This window comes from Chlamydotis macqueenii, chromosome 9 (genome assembly GCF_036417535.1).
Source record: "Chlamydotis macqueenii isolate bChlMac1 chromosome 9, bChlMac1.mat, whole genome shotgun sequence".
Lineage (NCBI taxonomy): Eukaryota > Metazoa > Chordata > Aves > Otidiformes > Otididae > Chlamydotis > Chlamydotis macqueenii.
The window spans coordinates 27,441,003-27,462,042 of NC_141564.1; the positions used below are offsets into that span (position 1 = coordinate 27,441,003).

General features: G+C 45.9%; 1 protein-coding gene across 4 annotated transcripts in view; it reads right to left on the reverse strand.

Moving 5' to 3' along the window:
* Positions 1 to 5,101: 5,101 nt before the first annotated feature.
* The window catches only part of TSC22D2 (TSC22 domain family member 2), a 28,470-nt gene continuing 12,531 nt past the window's right edge, over positions 5,102 to 21,040 (reverse strand). Inside the window, exons 2-4 of one of the 4 annotated variants that reach the window (XM_010117540.2) lie at positions 16,402 to 16,473; positions 7,456 to 7,507; positions 5,102 to 6,707 (exon numbers count right to left, since the gene is read on the reverse strand). In XM_010117540.2, the coding sequence (XP_010115842.2) occupies positions 6,447 to 6,707; positions 7,456 to 7,507; positions 16,402 to 16,473 (385 nt within the window). In that variant the 3' untranslated portion in view covers positions 5,102 to 6,446. Of the gene's footprint in view, positions 6,708 to 7,455; positions 7,508 to 16,364; positions 16,474 to 19,986; positions 20,334 to 21,040 lie in introns of those variants that run through there. The other 3 variants (XM_086754582.1, XM_086754580.1, XM_086754581.1) reach the window with 3 other exon arrangements.

Genomic DNA, 21,040 nt, shown 5'->3' on the forward strand with positions numbered 1-21,040 from the left:
GGCTGCAAGGGCTCCGGCCGCGGAAGCGAGCGGGTGCTGCTCCCCTTCCCCTCAGGGACTGGCCCGTCTCCACGCAGGGGTTCAGGGGTTTGGCGGGCGGGCAGCCGCTCCCCTGCGCCTCTGTTCCCTGGGGGTCCGACCCGTTCCTGCGCCTACAGGAGCCGTTTGCTTTCACAGCACAGCGATGGTGGCGCTTACGCGGCCTCGCGAGGGGCTGCGCTGACCTGAACGCTCGCTGGGGTTTGAGTGACTTTGAAGAACACGTTTGTGAAAGAGTTGCTTGCTTTGGTGCAAGTACAGAGCGCACTGGTTGTTGCGGTGCTTTTCGACCCCGAGCACGCTGGATTCGGAAGAACAGGCGCACGTTGTTGGTCGCGCGCAAGTAAAGGGATGTGCAGCGGCTGCTCTTGCAAGGGCAGCGTGACCAGCAATCCCTGTCTGACAGACCGCGTGCCAGCACTGGCCTCTGTCAGGTGGCTGCAGTTTGGCATATCGTGCCCCTTGAAAAGCGCCATGGAATTGAAACCAAGGTGTTCTGGGGGTGCTCCGCATCGAAAAGCGGTGAAATAGTTACAGCCAAGAGCAACAACTGCACAAGCGGTGAGAAGGATCCACAGCTCACGGCTGCTTTTGCGATGAGCTGACCAAGCAAGAGCGAGGTCGTCGCGCGGGTGAGGTTGTGTTAAGCGTCAGGAACATGCAGTTAGGGAAGGGACACGGCAAAGCGCTGCGGAGCCGCACGGCGAGGAGCGTCTGCTTTGTCTGCGCCCGGCAGCCGAAGCCCCTGGCGCTCTCCGCTTCCAGGTGCGTTCCCGTGTTCCTCGCCAGGGCTCTGCCGGGGCAGCAGTGGGCAGCTTCGCTGTTGTCAGGACAAGGGGGGGAGCAGTGGTGGGCCGTTCGGGTCTGAGGCACACAGTTTATCTTTAGAAACGGCATTGAGCAGTGCTCGCTCTAAGGTGACAGGTGAGGGGATGTTGATATCCTGGGTTACGCCTTCCCAGGTCTTTGTTTTACAACAGCTTTGTGTTACACTGGAAAAGTGACCTGATCTGAGCGCGTGAAACTATCACAAGATTTCCTTTGACCCGTAGACTCTACGTGCTTAGAAAGACCCAGCTGTGCGTGACACCACGCGACTTGGAAGGACAAGAAAGAGAATAACGCCCTGCTTTGTCCGTGGGCTCCCGCCCGTGGCAGGTGCTCCTTGGTGGCTGTGTGGCAGAGGAGGCGCAGGTTAGGGAATATTTAAACGAACTGGGCATGCACGAGTCCATGGGTCCCGACGGGAGGGACCTGAGGACTGGCAGAAAGCAAATGTCACGGCTGTCGTCACAAAGGGTGAGGAGGAGGAGGATCTGGGGAATTGCAGGCTGGTCCACATCCCCTTATCACCCCGAGGTGACGGAGCAAAGCCTCCTGGAAACCGCTTCCAGGGATGGGAGGGCAGGAAGGTGAGCGGGAGCAGTCATGGATTTATGGATGGGAAAGCAGGCTCAGGTAGCCTGGCCCCTTCGCAGCCAAGCTGGTGAAGCAGGGCCTGGGTCATCACCCGGCTGGGCAGATTCTGCCCCGCTGTCCGGGCCGCCAGCGGCGGGAGATGGGCTGGGCCGCGCTGGGCAGGCCGGGGGCCAGGGGAAGGCGCGGGGCCCGGCATCGCGGGGCCGCAGCACCAGGCGCTCCGGAGAGAGACCCCCGGGGAACCGGGCCGGCCTCCCGCAGGAGCCCCTGGCCGGGCCGCGGGGCACAGGGGTGCGGGGCCCCGCGGGAGGCCGCAGGCCCCGCCCGCTCCTCCTCCGCCCGCCCCGCCCGCTCGCTGCGCCGCCCCGCGGCCGGCGGCCGCCATGGCCGGGCGGCTCCGCGCCACAGCGACGCCCGCCGGCCGCGCAGCGCCTGCGGCCCGGGACCGCACTCGGGGCCGCCCGCCCGCCCCTGCCCGGCCCCGGCGCCTCCCCGCGTCGGCCGCGAGGGCGGGAGCCTGCGGGCCCGGCTCCGACGGCCGAAGCAGGGCAGAGGCCGGGCCGGGGCAGGCGGAGGAGCCGGGACCCCGCCCGGTGCCGCTTCTCCAGCGCTGCTCGGAACGGGAAGGGACAAGCCGCGGTCCTTCCACGCGAACACAAAGAGAGAAGCACTTGGGGGTCACAAAAGCAGCACAGCACACGGTGTGGGCAGGAATAAACGCCCTTGCGTGCTCATGGGGCGGAAAAACAAAATCGAGGGCAGAGGGGGGTACTGGCTCCTGGAACTGGGAACCGCCACACCCCACACCTCAGGGGTCCAGGTGCTTTGCCCTTCTGGGACACAGCCACAGAAACGCTATGAAACCTGCTCAGACTCAGATTCAAGGGCGCTGAGCTGCTAGACTCTTACCTTAGCCCATAAAACACTGCGTTTGTTACCAAAGAGCAAAGCTCTTTTTCTCAGAAAGACAGGCCCTGGCTAGGGGAGGGCTTTGTCTGGGGCAACGGCAGGAGGCCAGGCACGTTTGGCCACCCTTTACAGCTCATTCCCCTCCTGCTCCTCTCAGAGCTGGAGAGGCGTTGTGCAGGGGTGATGAGAGGGTACGCTCTTTTTGTCATCGCGCTGCCCGAGAATCTGCCTAACCCGTTTTAGAACACCCCCACATCCCGTGGCAACCAGCTCCAGAGTTCACTTCCTGCTGCACAAAAAAATACGCGCTCCCCTAGGCGAGATCGGGTGAGCAGCAGCTCTGCTCATCGCACCCCTCACCTTCCCTGCACACGCTGAGCTGCTCCTGTCAGCCTTCCTGCAGCCTTCTCCCCCACAAGCCCCTCACCGCCTTCTCAGGCTTCAGCATTCCCTCCGCATCCCCCATTGTTTCTGTCGCCGTTCCCTGCAGGGGCTAAGTCAGGGCCACCACAAAGCCAAGCGCCATCGCTTTGAGCCCCTTCTGCTCTAGCGCGCTTTCTGCCGCAGGGACACCGTGGTTGCGTTCTGCCTCCCACCCGTGCCAGGCGCGCACACAGCCGCCAGGCCTACCCCATTGCAAAGTACCACAAGTCCAGGAGCTGAGTTACTTCTCTATGCGTTACACCAAGTTACGGAACAATTTCGGAGACACGTACTACAGGAATATGCGACAGCACTGCTCCCCACAGAGCACAGCATCACATCTTAAGAGCCTGCTTTCACACACAGCTCCCTAAACGCAGTCATTTCCCAAAAAAGCACCTGCAAGCAGAGAGCGGACACCCAGCAGCAAGGAGCAGCAGGCACGGCTGCACGCGCCCATCCGCAGCGCCAGCCAGAGCCCTGCGTGTGGGCAGCGCAGATCTCTTTGTCACCCAGCCTCATGCGATGCAAACACCGCCAGGCGGTTGATTGACGTCGCTGGTGCCGTCACACTGAGGACAACAAAGAAAGGCTTTCCAGCAGCGGGAAGCTGAGGGACACCGAGCACACAAAGCAGCGCAGCAGCCAATACAGCCCGACAGCAACACGATCATTTGTCAACAAGCCTTTCTTCCCCCTCGGAATCAGTATTTAATGACATCAGGATGACCTTTTCACGTTGAGGAATACTCCTTTCCCTAGGCAGCAGCCTCAGAGCGCCTCTCGGGAGGAGACGGCAGCAATTCAAGGAGCCTCTTCTGCCATTTCAGTGTTCGTGCACAGCACGCCGAGTCAGCATTTAGAGCCAAGTACAACTTACCACTAGGAGAGAAGTAAAACCCAAAACCCAACCCAACCAAAGGATTTTTAACAAGATCAGTTTAAACTTTGTTCCATCCCCTATTTTCAGCAGATTTACTAAATGCTTTTTTCTGAGAAAAAACCTCTCCAGACCACCTGTGTGCACGTGGACATAACTGTCGCTGTGCAAACACAGCTCCACACAAGGTGACAAGCCTCAGGCGAGAGGGAGAGGAGATGCACAGACACCAGTTCCACGGGAACACAGCAGTGCTCGGGACTGTCTTCTCAGCAGCTTGAGCCTCTACTTCTACCATCAGCAGGACAGCAACAGCTTCAGTCATGTTTCAAGTGTCTTCTCTCCATTTCACCCCTTAAGATTAAATTGGCAGCTACAGCGTCCCCGCCATTAAAGTTTTAATCAACTACTCATCTGAAGGACTTCTGTTCCCAGAAGTCCCTCGGTTTGTCCCTGTTTACTTTACCAGCTACATCCTTGCTGCACAGCTGGAGTGAGCGATTGATCACACCGGAGGGAAAATATACTTAGCTACTGAAATACCTTGTTTTCTACTTTGTGAGCACAGCTCGTTTCACTAAAGGATTTACGGCAGTACACGTGTGCCTACAGCAGGCCAAGGACACCAGTCTGCAACCAAAGTGAAGATCATTGCAGTGCGTTACTCCAGTGACTACGTTTTATATACACAAACACACACACACGCGGCTTTTCTGAACTGTGCCGTGAACCGATGCTTACCAGGAAGGCGTGATGCTCTGCATTTCTGGCACACGGGACAAGGATGCCTCCTTGAGATCCGAAGACATCAGAAGTTGCAGTTTCCAGTGTTGCTTCTTTTACTTGACCTAACACAAACCTGACCAGAGTTAGACATACACAAGGATACGATATTGAAGCAAACATTTGCAGGCAAGCTGACAAAGCAGGCAGAGGCACGAGTGAACCGGACTGCAGCGCACCCGGACGACGACTCAGAGCTGCGCCCGCGCTGCCGGCCTGGGAAGGCATGCTCTGCAGCCTGCTCTGGAACCTCTCAGGAGTGAATTCCTGGGTTTAGCACAGCGAGATACCAAACTCTTCCAACACCCCAGCACAGACAAACGTTCATTTATCTACATCAGTGCAATGCCAAAACCAACGGGGTCACTGACAGCATCAGAAGGATGTTTTTCCTAGGATAAAAGAAAAAAGTCTGTTGCAAGAGAAGCAGTTACAATTTTGGCATTATTCTGCTACTGGCTCTCTGAAGTTACCTTTCTCCACTTTGTTACAAAAAAAAAAAAAGTGCTACTGAATTTAGTTACACTGTAACATCTACAGAAAAAAAAAAATCAACAAAACTGCAGTTTAATTTCAGAAAATGTGTTAAAATATATATATATATTTATACATCGATTTGACACACTGCATTAGTTTACACAAATGATGGTCTCTCTTGAAACTGTATTTATGAAATGTACATTTTTAATTTAAATACTCAGTATACACTGCACTTAATCTGCATGTTGCATTTATTAAATACATTAAAATCTGCAATGTAACAAAATGTTTTCTGCATACGAAATTCAAAACACCATTTTAAATGAACAAAAGATGGCTCACTTCATTTATTTTTTGTTAACAACTAGTGCATAGCACACTAGCTCAGCTCCACCACCACCAGCTGTTCTTTCTTTTTTATTTGACATTGTTCACAGACTATTACATATTACAATAAGAGTGCTGGATAAAAACATGAGGTACGAAAGTGGTTCAAAGATTATAGGTCATGCAGATCATGCTAGACAGCAAAGAAAGTTGTGAATGAGAAAACACTAAATAAAAAATACATAAAGAATGTGCATTATAAAATAAAAAACTCAATTACACAGCTTTGCTTCTTTGGTTACAAAGTAGGTTGAACAATTTCACAGCTTTTTATTCCCACCCAAAAAAAAAAAATTATACGAAATGTCAAAAAGCAGAGGAATCATGGCAATTTCTCTCTATTAGAAAGTAGAAACAGAAATGAGCAAAGTTTTCTTCATCAAAATAGCCCATCAATTATTTATTATATCACAATAACTGGTGACTACCTGTACAGATGCACTATGGTCTTCATACTTACACTCTATACAAAATTTACATTCAAGCTGGATCTTTACTACCGTAAATAAATACCAAAAGGTAAACTGCCATTAGTGTTAGAAATATGCCAGGATTCTTTTGTTCAATTATTGCCTAAACATTTTATCTATTAAACGCAATCCCATCTATCATTTTACTGATACGTCCATTTATTGGAAAAAAAAATTAAAAAGTTCTGTGACATTGTTCATGTACATTATGAAAATAGCAGCCCTGTAATAAATAAAACAAATAAATGAAACTAAAGTAGGCAAACGTTACTTATATTGAAAGAACAGTGGCTCTTAAGATGAATTGTTACTTCTTACCAGATAGCAAGGCTCAAAGTAATCCACGGGAAATGGAAACCTTGAAGAGCCACCAAAGCTCTTAAAGACCTCACTCCTGCACACCAAGCAAATGCGTTCTTTGCGTTAGTAACTCCTTCTACGACTTCCCTCGTGCGCTGGCGACATAACAGGCACCAGCTGCGCTCCGTGGGACACCAGCGAGGGACAGCTCTTGTAGAATGATTGTCTAATACTGAAAAGGCCAAACACACAACAGAAGCATGGCTACTCGCTCTCATATAAAGTGGAAAGAACATCAGTGGCACACAAGGACAAACTGCTCTCGGGTTTTTGTTTTCAAAGGAGGCAAGAAAGCTTTATGCTGAGGAGACATTCGGCTGCTGTGGAGGTTGTGTTGGCTGCGGAGGCTGTGCTATCACTGTCTGCGCCTGTGAAGTGCTACTAGGATTGGCCTGTTGAGTTGACAGCTGGGACAACTGATCACTGTTTGAAAGAGACTTTAACAGTGCGTTTTCTCGTTCAAGTAAAGAGTTTCTTTCAACCAATTCTTTTATTTGTTCCTTCAGGACTTCCACTTCTTCTCTTACTGCATACATCAAATGGCTTTTCACTAGATCCTGCGAAGAACAAGTTAACAGTTACACCAAGTGAAAGAACAGTTCCATCTTGGATTCATTCATTTCAGGATTTGCTGTTCTACTGCTTCCACTGAAGCGAGTGGTAAGCCTGGAAAACTAACAACCTAGCCCTTTTATTGCCTGTGAAGGGACCCTTCCATGAAAAGCTTTGGTTCCAGCATTCAGCATTAAGTTTTAGTCGCCTTGGTTGCACTGAAGACAAGGACTGGAATTACAGGCCAGCTAATCAGAATGAAAGCATCAGCTCTGAAGCTCAGGCCTGGAGGTAGGAGTCTGCGTACACAATCCCAAACACCAGGGTCTATGAGAACCAAGAAATAAGAAGGCCTTTAAATCAGCAGAAGCAAGAAATCAAAGAGATGTAACTGAAACGGAACAAAACGTCAAGGATGGCATAGCATATGTGACAATTAAGAAAAACCAGTTACGAACTTTGCTAAGTAAGAGACTTAAATGCCTTACTTATTTTCCGCACCCCTTTAAGTTCAATCAGCTTGTTCACAGAAATTCGTAGGAATTTAAGAACATTTCTAGGCCAACAGTAAAGGCAACCATGGTTCGTGGTCATCCCACAGCTGATACAGAAAATTCTTTTTTCAAATGCTGGTCTCAGTCTGACCCAACTAGAGGGACGTTACGGACTCACAGAAACACAATACAGCTGGAAACTTCTGCTCAGTGACGAACAACTAATCCTATTACAAATAACAACTTATTTTTTACTTACCATTGCCTGTTCTATTTTGTTGTCAATGGCAACCACACTCGCACCAGATGCACTGCAAATGTAAGGAGAAAACTTTGTGAGCATTACTGTATCATTCAATTAAAGCTATGCACCCGCTGGCAGCCGCAGCACTCCTAGAGCATGCTTCCACTGAGAGGCTAAGGCTTCAGATTCAAGAATTCAAGAATTCAGTTCAGGGGGTTTCCCCTCCTCCCCCCTGCATTGCCCGGTACAGTTACAGCTCTTGAGACACTGCTCCTTCCATTTAGGATTCCTCAGACTATGAGACCCATAACCAGAAAAATGCATGAGAATAAACAGTAAATTAATGCTTTGATTCCTTGCCTCATTTTTCAGCTTCCTTCCCTGGGGAAAACGGGGATTCACGGGATATTCATGAGGGCCTTCCTTACCTCTAGTTTCATTTCTGCTGAACTGCTTTTACAAAGCATCGAGGAAAAGAAACCTGTTACAATATTTGTTCTCTGGCTTTACTTGAAGACTGCTTTCCAGGTAAAAAATTCCTGGATCAGCACAGCATTTACAACTTTGCAACTGAGCGGCAGTAGTCAACAGAAGAGCGAGATGTGACCACAGCCCCGAACTCCACGAGTACGCTTACTTGGTTTCAGTGAACTCTCACTGGATCACGTTTAACACCTAAAAAATGAACTGCAGTTGGCTGGTTACAGTTAGGGTTGGTCTCGTTCCAAAGACATACACACCAGTGCAGAGGCGCCCAACAAAACATCTGAGTCATCACTATAAGAACGTGTATTTACTGTGCAAAACGCGATGTTCAATCTTTAAATCCCGGGTTACGGCAACCCAGGCCTTAATATTTCTGGTCTGTTTTCAAGTCACAATAGAGGAGCACAAGCCAGCTGCTCACTCGTAACTCTCCAGAGTCAGAATTTTGGGGGGCTGGGATGTCCCTGCTCTCCCGCAGACTCCGATCTCTCCGTCTGAAGAGGAGCTGTAGCTCTCCCCAGGAGGTCAGGCAGGGACCCCGCACGGCCCCTGCGGCGGAGGGACACACGCTCCGTCGGTCCCGTACTCCCGGTGTCCGCCCTCCCACACTAGGTCTCCGTGTCCGATTTTACTCCACGGCTCCGCAGCTCTTGGACTATTTACCAGGCCTGCCAGTGATAACTACTGATAATGCTCCCCAGCAATGGAAGTTGCTATCAGCAGTGTGCAGCTACAGTTTAAAAAGTTAACATGCAGGAAAAAACCGCCAGGTTTGCAGTCACGCTTGGAAACCTGCCTCTTTGAAAATGCGTAACACTCACTGAAAACAAGCGTTAAGAGAAAACTACTTCAGGCTTTTAGAAGGAGTATTGGCAATATGCTCAGCAGTATTAATTACGAACGTGAAACGAAGCTCAACTGTTGAAAGAATATGAACTTACCTAAAGGAATCCAAGCACTGACAGCACCTAGCACCGAGCACTTACGAGTAGAGGGAACCAGCTTTTCAGACTGAGGGAGTAACAGCCTCTATTTTTAAATTGAGCAAAGCTTGTAATCTAAAACAAAAGTGCCAAACAGCCATTTCACAATAAAATTGTTCCAGTGTTTTACTGTCTTCTAAGCCTCTTTCAAGCTGTATTCGTGGTAAACCTCCTCAGAACAAAAGGTATTTATAATTCCTGACAAGGTCAGGTAATCCTTTCCATCCTGAATTAACGTGTTTCAGATCTATCTGAAACTGGCAAAAGTGACTGTTCAAGAGTCGCTGAAATCCCCAAGACTGCTCCACGTCTGACACAGCCTCTCCTGGACACCGCTCTAGCAGTCAGGTGAGGCGGCTCTGAAGAGGTAAAGACAAGAGGAGCAAATTAAAGCAAACAGCACATTTTGTAGTGGGATCTGCTTCTGCATCTTCACAGCGTAATCATACGCCATTTGTCGATAATTTTGTAGTTACATTTGAGATTGAGACTTTGTTCTTCTATTCCTGTTTCAGCTATTTGCAGTATGACTATTTAAAAAACAAAGTCCACTACACCACTCAAAGGTAAGGCGCTCCCCCAGTTCCGTGACAAAGCCTCTCACGCGAAAGCCAGGCAGTCTTCCCCTAAGTCACCCAGAAGGCCTGTACCTGCCCGGCTCGCTGCAGGAGCGCCTGTCGCACGCTGCCCCATGGGCTCCAGCCTCTCCTCTGCCTTTTAAAGGGCTGCAGCGTCTCAGCGTGGGTGAAAGAACTGTCCCTACCCGTGAGCGCGACTCAGACGCACCGGAGAGACCACTGCCCTCCCACCCACACCGCCCACCCAAGGGCCACTAACGGACAGCCCGGAAAGCGACAGGCAGTGGTTATACGCTGCTTTTATTCACTTCAGTGTTCTTGCTGCCCCATATCCCACAGCAGCTTGCACTTCTACCGAAGGACCCAGACCAGCCCCTGCACAAACGCTGGTGCCACCCTGCTCGTCTCCGGCAGGGAGAGCCCAGGACCACGCGGACCACCGCCCGCCCGCCCCAGGAGAAGTTCCACGCTGCCGGAGCGGCCTTCACTCACTCAGATGCGGCTTTATCCTGATGACAATATTTCATTTCAGTTTCTAAAACTATATGAGAATTAGATTTTATGCTAGTACAATTCCCATATGATTCTGTCCTTTACGCATTTTCCAGTGCTTCCCACAACAAACAGCTCCAGTGAAGCACTCGGAAGCAGAGTACTCCAGTGGCAGCTGTTATTACGGTACGGTCCAAATATGCTACCAAATCTTAAGATTTTGTATTTTTCTCTCATCCTTAGCTGTTGATATCAAACTCTAGTTTGCATATGAATATTTTATCCCAAGGCTGCAGAGTAAAATTTATAGATAAAATCCAGTCCTTATGAAAAGGCCAAGGGGAAAAAAAAAATCTGTTAAATAAGTATTTTCGGATGTTATAACTGGAAAGAGTTTGATGCACCCAGAGTGCACCATCCACCGTATATCCAATGCCTCAATTTGCATATTCTTGAGTTAGAAGCAGAAAGACACCATTTAGCTCTTATAAAAAAAAAAAAAAGACTGATACTGTGCTGTGCTTTTAGCCAAAGAGAAAGTTGATTGCTCCTGGAACTACAGGAGTCTGACAACTGTTGTCAAGCTGTAATACATAAACAAAAACCCACATCAAGTAATGCAGGGCAGTTGAAAGGGACGCATTTTTTGGTAACTGCAAACTTCCCATCCACCCCCCTCAAACGGAGCTTTTGCAGCCAACCAGCTAGCACACATACGGGCTGCAGTGTAAGAGAGCAATTCACTTGGACTTGGACCTCCAAGTTAAGGTCACATAAATGAAGGCTCTGACCAAAAAGAGGTTATATTGGTACACCAAGAGCACTCTGAAGCCCATCAAGTACACGGCAAGATTTACAGTCAGTAAAAATGACAAAGATCACCAAGTACAGGTTGCCATGTCCAGAGATGGACGGTAAACCCAACATTTTTCTACCTTATACACCAGATAGGTAAAACGCTCTTTAGTCTGAGAAATCCTTATTTCGACTGTTTAAAAAAATCCTAGTGGCTTAAATGATCTTTCAAAGTAAAATGTGAAAAAGGTACAAGAGGAAAACTAGATTTTGACTGCTCATAACACTGCTTAGCTACAGCTCACAATGAGGTACGCAGTGTTTGGAACAGGGTTTTATCAAATACTTACAGCTGGCACATCAGAATTCTGTTACATTTTAGGCATATTTCTCCTATACACCTGCACCAGAAGGACATGGACCAGTTGGAGAGGATCCAGAGGAGGCCACGAAGATGATCAGAGGGCTGGAGCAGCTCTGCTGTGAGGCCAGGCTGGGAGAGCTGGGGCTGCTCAGCCTGGAGAAGAGGAGGCTCCGGGGAGACCTGAGAGCAGCTCCCAGTGCCCAAAGGGGGCTGCAGGAAAGGTGGGGAGAGACTCTTCAGCAGGGCCTGTTGTGACAGGACGAGGGGTAACGGTTTCAAACTAGAGGGAGGCAGATTCAGATTGGATATTAGGAAGAAATTTTTTACAGTGAGGGTGGTGGAACCTGGCCTGGGTTGCCCAGAGAGGCAGTGGATGCCCCATCCCTGGAAACATTCCAGGCCAGGATGGCCGGGGCTCTGAGCACCCTGATCTGGTTGGAGATGTCGCTGCTCCTGGCAGGGGGGTTGGAGTGGATGGCCTTCCCACCCAAACCGTTCTATGATTCTATAATTCTAACTCAAGAACGACCTTCAACATCACTCGCACTCATAGGCACCAAGATCTATTTCAGTGGTGAACTCAACAAGCACCACTGTACTCAGCTTGACGTTCTCACCACTGATGTTTTTAGATCTGTCATCTCTCCAAGAGACATGCTCTCAACTTCAAAACTCACTTTGAATCTAGGTAGAAAGACTAGGAACCCGTCTTTGAAAAAGGCATTTGCAATACAATTCACTCTGTATGTTTAAAAATAGAATGCAGTGGTTCATTTTTAGCGACTCCACCGTCCTCAGTACTGTGTGTGGTTTACCCTGACGCCACATGCATTAGGAACGAGTTACAAACAGCCCTGCTTTGGCACTGCCAAGTACCAGACTGGGCAGCAGCGCTTCACGTTTAAATGAGACTGCAGACCCCACGGACTGGATTACGTAAACTGATTTTGAATCGTCATGTTTTTAGTCAGTACCAAGCAGCATATTCTCTATTCAGCTGTATTACTGATTATTAGCTGCATACTACTTTCCCAAGGGATTTCTTAGCAGCAAGTCACCCCTCAAAGGGCTGCCAGAATGTACCGGTTTTCTTGCTCTTGATACTTCTTCTCGAGTTACTGTACTACTCACCTCAGGCCTTTAGATACATATAACCTATGGCTCCACATTGCCAACCCTGCGAGGGTGAAAAAGCCTGCGGAACAGACTACAAAAGGGTACAGCAATACCAGCAAGAGACTTGTCCAGAAGGCTCTGGAAGACAACCCTTACTTTGCAGCACTAGATCTACTTTGCTTTAGGTGAAAGTGGAAAGATATTATACACCGCACTCTCAAGCGGACATCCCTGACCCAGGTGACCTCCTCTAGCTCTTTCCTTGTTCCTGCTTTAAACAAAACGATCAAGCAGCCTTTCTGCAAGGAACAGCAAGGTATTTTGAAGCGTTCTCACACTTGTTCTGCTCACAAGTGACCTACGAACTAAAACAGTAAGTGTGTTAATTTATTCTTTCCCCTCACTAGTTTACTCGTTTTCGAGCTGCTGTGGTCACTGAACCAGCCGCTCTTCGTCCTACCGCTGGTTGAGTTATTTAGCCCACCTAAAGAAACATCATCTACTTTCAAAACAGTTAAGGCATGTTTAACTAGCCTCCATCCAATTACGAGATTTTTATAACGACAGCCTCCCAATACAATCAATTATCTAGCCTTGAAAGTGTACCTATGGAAATACTTCAGATTTTCATTTTTCCTTGTCAAAATTGCATGAGGACATGAGAAAGTTTGAGGTAGTCAATTTGCAGCCTCAGGGTTACCGGCAGGTGCCTGACTTTCCTGCAAGTCTACTTCAGCTGCAGATCAGGCAGCTCCCCCGTCAAGCAGAGAAGTACTTGCTTCCATAGGACAGGGTTTTTTTCAGTTTCACATGGAGCTCTGAAGATCAATTGTTCAACACAACATAATACTTGATCACAGAAGCAACACAGGAGCTCTACAAAAAGCACAATATTTCTGGGGAAAACCAGAAGAATTTAGTTTAATTGTCTTGCTTTTTTGACACTGAAGAAAAATGTGGCTCCTTTATCATTTTGATAAGGTTTTGAGTTACACTAATGAACCAAACACTCTTCCCTATGCATGAAGGAAGTCACCCTGTGCACCACTTCCAGGAGAAGCAAGCATCAAGAAGAAACGCATTAACCACAACACTGACTGGATCAGTGTGTTACATGAACTGTCAGCCTCCTGTTCTAAAGCTCTAAGTTTCACATGGAGTTTTAGGCTTTTAATTTCAAATCAGAAAAGGTTCACCTCTAAAAGACCCTCCAGATAAAGGTACAATCAAAAAGTGGGATATGTGAACTCTTGGCTTTCTTTCATCTCCAGGGAGAGCATCTCATTTCACAGAAAGGGAAATGGAAGTCTGACAAAATCCATTACGTGAAGAGGTGTTGTCTAATTCACTGCATTTACATAAGATGTTTACCAGCAACATGTAGAATACATTTATCTGCATGCTAATGTGGTGAGAGAATCCATATTTTATGAGTTCATGTATACCGTGAAGGTTTAAGGCTTCACACAAATGCAGTGGAAACACAACTCCTACTGCATTTAGTTCCAGTTTCCCAGCAATGGCTGTTTTAGGCAAAGCCACTGAAAGCTCCCATGGCACTATTACCGTACAAAGGCGATCCAGGCACAGAAGAGCAGCCATCCAGACTCAGGTGAACGTGCCAAGGAGGCATTGTTCCCTTTCTTAACCCTCTCAGTAACCATGCCAGTTGAAAAGAAAGACCCATGAGATTTGTGTCCCTAGCAACACCTATGTGACCGTTACGCAGAAAAACATTTGCAGACTTCCTGCAAATGTGTCAGTAACAGCTAGTGTTTCACTGACATTTAATGGTTTGAATGCCACCAGCACTCTTCTCCGTCATGGTGTGTTAGTGAAAAATAAGCAAGTCTCTATAGTACTGGAGCAATTTAGCAACATTTTACCATCTACTGCAACAGCACGCGGTCAGCTTTGATGACTTCAAATGGTCCCAAGAGATGGCTGCTCATAGGAGAACAATCCATATTTGTCAGGAAAAAAAACACCCTGAAATTACACAAAGATTTTCTATTATGTTTACACTGAAGTCTCCAAACCCAAGCCCCTGGGGTTCACAAACTACTTGTGAAGGAGCTGCAAAATATAATTGAAGAGTCTACTGCCAGCAGGTTTAAGATCCTTCTATTTTGCAGCAGTGCGTTAACACTCACACTTTGGGACAGGGAAACAAAGGGGTTCTGAGGAAGTTAGAGGAGCTCGTCGTTTTCATGGCAGAGATTTCTCTTCCACAAACTGGAGATCACAAAAAAAGCCCCAAACCACTGTATTGTTATCAAACTACTCAAGCCTGACAACAGATCACCACCTGCAGCAGAGGCGGCCCTGCCTGGGCAGAGCGGAGTTGCCAGGGTGCGGTCAGCCTCCCGTCCCGCTGCCAGGGTGCACACCGACGGCAGAGCCGCACAACCGAGCGCCACTGCGCCCCTACCCTGCAAAGTGCTCCCCAGAACCGGCTTCATTGGCGATGCTCTTGAAGTTCCCTCCATCACCTTTTCATTGGAAGTTTATTGTTGAAAGCTTTTCAGCTTCAGTCATCCGGTAAAGCAAAGCTACAAAATGTGATGTTAAGAAAATCTAATAACTGAGATACAAAAGGAAAACCTGCAAAACTCTGTCAAAGACTTTGGGTTAGAAGTTTAAAACTTGCATCAGTCCTGATAAATTTCCTTCTATGTTTTTACAAATATTTGTTTCTACCACAAAATGTTCAACAGTAAAGATGCAAGACTATTCTTAAAGAAAACCACTTACATTCTTCTACCTGAATGTAATGTTTCTCTATATCCCACACTTCCAGTACTTGCTTCAGACATTGTGTACTACATAAACCTCAGATTTGTGAAGTCTCCATCTTAATCATTATTTGATTTTAGGGTTTTTTGATTCAGCTTCCTCACCTTAAGAATTATTTCATGTTACAAGACATGAAAACAGAGAAACAGATGAAGATTAGACCTTAAAGTGAGCTTTTGGTCTAACTACCAGATTTGTATTAGAGGCCCAGAAGTTTATCTCCATAAATAACGAAGTTTTTGGAACCTAAATACCAGTTGTGTCCCATAAATACAGGAAAGTGGCATCATCCAGAACTCAAAGCAAAAAACGCAAATTTGTACAAGTTTCTGCTAGAAAAGGAAGGTGTGCTTTTGAAACTTAGCCCAATGCTAGTACTTCAGCGAAACCAGAGCAGGATGCATTAGCGTTACTTTTAACCATCAGTGCTGTACGGTACACAAATTGTTGCCAAGCAAACTTTAAAGGATTGGGTTAAGCTTTGCAAGGTGAAAAGCCTCAAGTCAAATACAGCCAGTACAACGATGAAAGTTATCAATACTTCAATAGCTTCTACAGAGCTTGCTAAGCAGAAGTACTGTGACAAGCCAGAGCATCGTAAGGCATGAAGTCACATAATCACTAGGACTTCAACTTAATGCTGACAAAAAAAAAAACCCTTCAAAATCACTAGAGTGTGGGAAATAAACAGTTTCCAGCTACTGATGAATTAGTAACGCGTCTCTGACAAGCCATATCTGTAAGAGATATGACTTTGTTGCACTTCACTGCAGTTTCTCGCCATGAGTTCAATGCTAACTCAGTGGGTTTACTTCATCCTCGTATCTTGTCACTATTCGCATTTGTTCCCCATCTAGCTTTACTAAAGCAAAATGAAAGCAAGCCAGAAAGCTTCCTTTCCTGGTTTTGAGATCGCAAGATTTCAACTTTGCTAAAATTCTGTTTAAATATAACATTTTCACAATGTTTTCTGATATAGTCACAATGCCAAGAAGTTTCTTTTTTTTTTTTTTTTTGGAAAAGCAAGCTTTAAATATTTTAGTGAAGGTCAGCTAGTAGCTGACTAGCATTAAACTCTTTCAGCTTACACATTACGTACAATGCATGCATAATGGAAGGAGGAAGAAAAAAAATGTCATGTCGTTATTTTAGACTTATTTAGTTTTAAGTTTCAGTACAAATACTTCACTTCAATAACTGCTTTCAGACGCTCAGGCTGCAGAAGTTCAGTTTTAAGTTCTAAAACACAAGCAGCAGTTCTGCGCAAACAAAAATGACGAGAAACTTGCGTAGAGCCAAGCTGTTCATGCATACCTCAGCACGTATGCATTCCATACTTAAGCATTCATACCTATCCCAGAAGGTCTTTGACTCACGTAACTTGTTGAAATGGAAGGCTTGGTAGAATGCAGTTGACGGATTCCTATGAGATCCAAGAATCAGACAGACATATCGGAAATGTGTACATAATAAAAATCCCAACTCTCTTATTCAACTTGCATTACAAAGTAAATTAGCTGTCCAGACAGGTTAAATTTGTGTCCAAAAGTTTACAGGCTTCCCAGAATGCTTATAGAATAGGCTGATGCCTGACAGGCCTTACTGTTTCTATAGCTCTCCATTACGGACATACTGATTCAAAAAGAAAAAGCAATCCTCGAGCCCTATGGATGTTCATGCTATTTCAAGTTGTTATTGTAAAAAGACAACCGTAAAGCCATTAATGAAACACAGCACGTCACGCTGACAAACTTGTATAGGTAAGCTGTACATGCTATACATACCTAAATTTAAAGATATCTTTCACATTTTTCATATTTCACAAGATGTCTCTGCAAACAGTGCCCAGTATTTCTATTCCACTTAGCACCCTACTTTATATTCAAAACACACGGCTTCTCCAAGTGGACCTAAAAGTCAGAGCTAAATACGCCACAGTCAAGCTACGACAGGTTAAGTTACAACTGAAAAGCAGATCAAGTTAAAATTGAAAAGCAGAATCAAAAATATCATTAACTTTGTAAGCAGCTGTCATAGTCACCTCATGCCTGCCCTTCTTGATGCGCAACAGGGCAGCTGTTTTTGGAAGTGCTTTGCCAAGCAGAGTGCTCTACCTACCACCACAGCCACCAGTAACCTTGCTGAAAATCAGATGCTACGACAGAAATTCTGTCATCAGTGCCAAACCCCTGACCCTTCTCATTCAGCACGCATTTGCCCCGCCGATAGCAGCTATACCAAGAGTGTAATTTGAAGATCTTAATTCTCCAAAGTCTCACCTGAACACTTACTGTCTGCAAGACAACAGACAAAGCAGTCAAAATTCTCTACTGCTAGTGGCTGTATCCCAGCATTACACATCGGCTTAAAAGCTCCTTTTATCAATAACGCAGTTCATCCTTACATTGGGATAGCAACACTAGCACTAGAGAAGAATGCAGCACCTTAGCTGAAAAATATTCAGAAAAGCTAGTATTAGTTCAAACTCCTTTTATAGCCAGTTTTAAAATGAGAAGTTTACACCAAAGTTAGAAGCACATGAACTTTTCTAAGTTCACGGCAAGAATACTTTTTAAAACAACTGTCTTCAAGTCAATTATTTCAATTTAAGCACAATTACTGTATAGTTGATACTGTAAAACAAAACAAAAATCACAGAAGCATCACCATAACAAAACACTTAATCTGAAGTAATTTGATTCCGATGGCAGGTGTATACCAAAAGCCTCGCAAGGATAACGGCATTTGTGCATCAGCAGTGATCAGGAACCACTTGTTTGAAGTGTTTGTCACTCCTTCTCCCACCTTAACCACTCTATCCTTCCAAAAAAGAAATTCCATGCCAGCCTGGAATTTAGCTTAAAACCTGCTACAGAAGTTGCTTGATCAAGCTGACAAAAACCATGCTCCTGTGCTGGTACTACTAACAGAAGTACTGCACACTTGAGTGACAACTAAATACAACTGATTATAGGAAGAGCAACACAACAGCTAAAGGATGTCTGAGTGACGCAGGGACTTAACGTACGGAAAGCGATCGGCAGCTGCCGATAAGAGAGCATTCCTTTGTGGAAGGCACAAGCTCTTCTTTCCAATTCAGTTGTCTGTGAGGAATATGTAACAAGTCTCTTCCTCAGAAAGTGACTGTAAATAGAAAGTCATTTAAACTTCCCAGATATATTACTTGCAGCGTATAAAACCCTGTTGCTATTGTTAGGTATAAAAAGTTGTGGGTTTCTAACCAGACGGCATGCATTTCATACAGTCTATTTTTATACTGACACCCTATATGCCACATATTCCTATACTATCTTAAGCAAGTATCTGGGAAGGTATGAAAAAGTTTTCCTTGTTAAATTCTCATTTGTACCCCCTGCTGTTGAAATTGCCTTTGCATTACTTCAGACAACGAAGAGATCAATTTCTACTCCGTAGCTGTATTTTAGCAGGATGTTACCTGGAGGGGACTTGCTACCTAAAAAGGAAAAGCAAATCCACAGCGGTAACACGAATAATGTCTGATGTGCAGGTCATACACATACAACTGTTGCAGAATCTATTTTTAACCACAAACAACCATAAAAAGGTTAGAGAATTACTACGAATTCCTTTCAGTTTGCAGAAACAATTGAGAAAATGGCTTGCATTAGTAGTACGATCTATCCTGCTGCTGCTCTGTAACAGCTGAAACACCAAAAGTCCTTCTGACATGGCCTTAACTGAATCTAGGGACAGCCTGGACCAGAAAAGCAGATTCCTCAGGTCCCCTCCTCAGCAGATGGCCAGGTCCGAGAGGTCAAGACTCAGTCCCAGTTGTTGGCAAACTGACGCAGCAGAGTAACAGCCAGCCAGAAAGGGGGTGTCCCTGAGGCTGAACCAGAGAACCAGAGCCCACCTCCTCTTCCACGGGCGGTACTCCAGGCACTTTCTCTTCCTCTGTCCCTGTGAGAGCGGGGAGCAGGTACTCCCAAGGAAAGAGAGGCTCAATTCCAGTCCCAGAGACCATGACAGACAACTAGCTTAGCACGTTTAAACATTCAAACTGTATCTTGCCTGGTAAAAAATGCCCCTGTTTCTCTATACAGAACTCCTACAACACATAGCACTTTTGCTTCCTTCAAAAGCTCGAAAATGTTAATATTCATAACACACTCTGATGTTACAGTTTCTAACAATAGTTTTAACGCAACGGAAATTTTATCTAAATTTAAAGGATCAGAATTTTATCAGTTCTCTGAATACCTGAACCTTCAACTTGCCCCTTTAAAAGGGAAGTCAAAACCACATCCAAAGTCTCACCTGAAAGAGTATCCTCCCACTGCCATTAATCAGGACAAGCACATGCCAAATACAAACTTTACTCTAGGAGCTCCGCTTTGCTAGAAACCATGCCCATGAAGCTGCCAAATTCAAGTACACAGATTAATGCCTTTTAGTGTAAATAACAATACTGGCTTTGGAAGCGCAGGGTATCAGCTTGGCATACCGGGGCTGCTGAACAGACACCTTTTTTCCAGCCACTGCCTTTGAAGGAGAAATAGTAACATCGCTGTTCAGAAGATCGCTGAAACTACGTCTCAGTCTCCAAAGTACTGACCAACATCAGCAATTAAGTGCAACAAGAGGAAGAACACGTGAAGAGTATCATGCTTGTTTTTTTTTTCCCCAAGGTGGCAAAATAAAAATTCACACCTGATCACCTCAGATAGTTCTCTCTCAATATCAGTGATTATTATTTTCATTAACTTTGAGAACAGGAATGATCCAGAAGATTAAAAAGGCCTAAGCACCTGTCTTTGAAGAACACGAAAATAACAGGTCAGACAACCCATGGTCAATACCTCTGGAAAACCAAAGCAAAGCAGAACCACCTATTTATTCCTACCTAGAGAGCAGCAAGCTAACGCAGATGGCCTTTTCAGAAGCTGAAGTCAGACAAAAACTCCTTCTGAGAAAAATTAACGGGCCTCATACAGAAAGAGCACAGATGTGATCGCATTACAGAATTAGTAGAGCTTTTAATGCCATTTGCATGACATTTTTGAAAGTACCAACAAGGCTTATACAAAGCGGGTCCACTACTGATAACTACTCTGTACGGCTCTCCAACGGTTCAGTGGAAGAGTGGAAGGACGCAAACAGAGCTCTCCAGGGGTCTCCTCCGAGTTTGTTATAGCATACTTTAATCCATGACTTGGACAGTGGAGTACTGCAGGTGATCTGCAAGCACTCTGGACAGCAGGAATAGAATTCAGGAAGATCTTGCCCAACTGGAGCAATGGTCTGAAATGAAAAGGATGCAATTCAATAAGGATAAACATGAAGTATTTTGCTCTGCTAGCAATAATCACCTGCACAAGTACAAAACATGGAATGAGCAGCTGACTGCAATTCCACAGAAGAGAATCTAAACAGAAGTTTAAAAATAAAAATCTTGCAAAGGTGTCAAACTTGCAATACTCCTCTTACGGAGGATGTACACTTACTAACTGAAATCTTGGTTTATTCAGCCCTTCTGAGTCCTTAACTTAGATTTTATGGCCAGTTGCAGATACCAACTCTCCAGAAGGATATAAGCCTACCAAAGTCCACTAGAAGACATGTCATACTCCACTTTTCTTTTTCCAAATAATCATCAAGTAGGAAAATTAAGCACTAAAAAGAGATGAAAGAGACAGTTACAGGCTTCATATAGTTTAAAGTATCTGCAAAGGAGAAGACAACTTGTTCTCATACCTGTTAGGTATCAGCACAGCACAAACATTATAGAGTTCAACTGCAGCAAAGAAAGTTTAAACTACACATCAGAATTGGCTTCCCCACAAACAGTAAGGAGTAGAAAAGACTTCTTACAGAAGTGGTGGGATTCCCATACTTGTCATCCTAGAAGGGATCAAGCAGTTACTACCCCAAAAGACCGAAGGCCCTTAAGTCTCCAGATCAGCCCACAGGACCATCTTTCACAATTCTTTGAGAATTCAAGACATCGC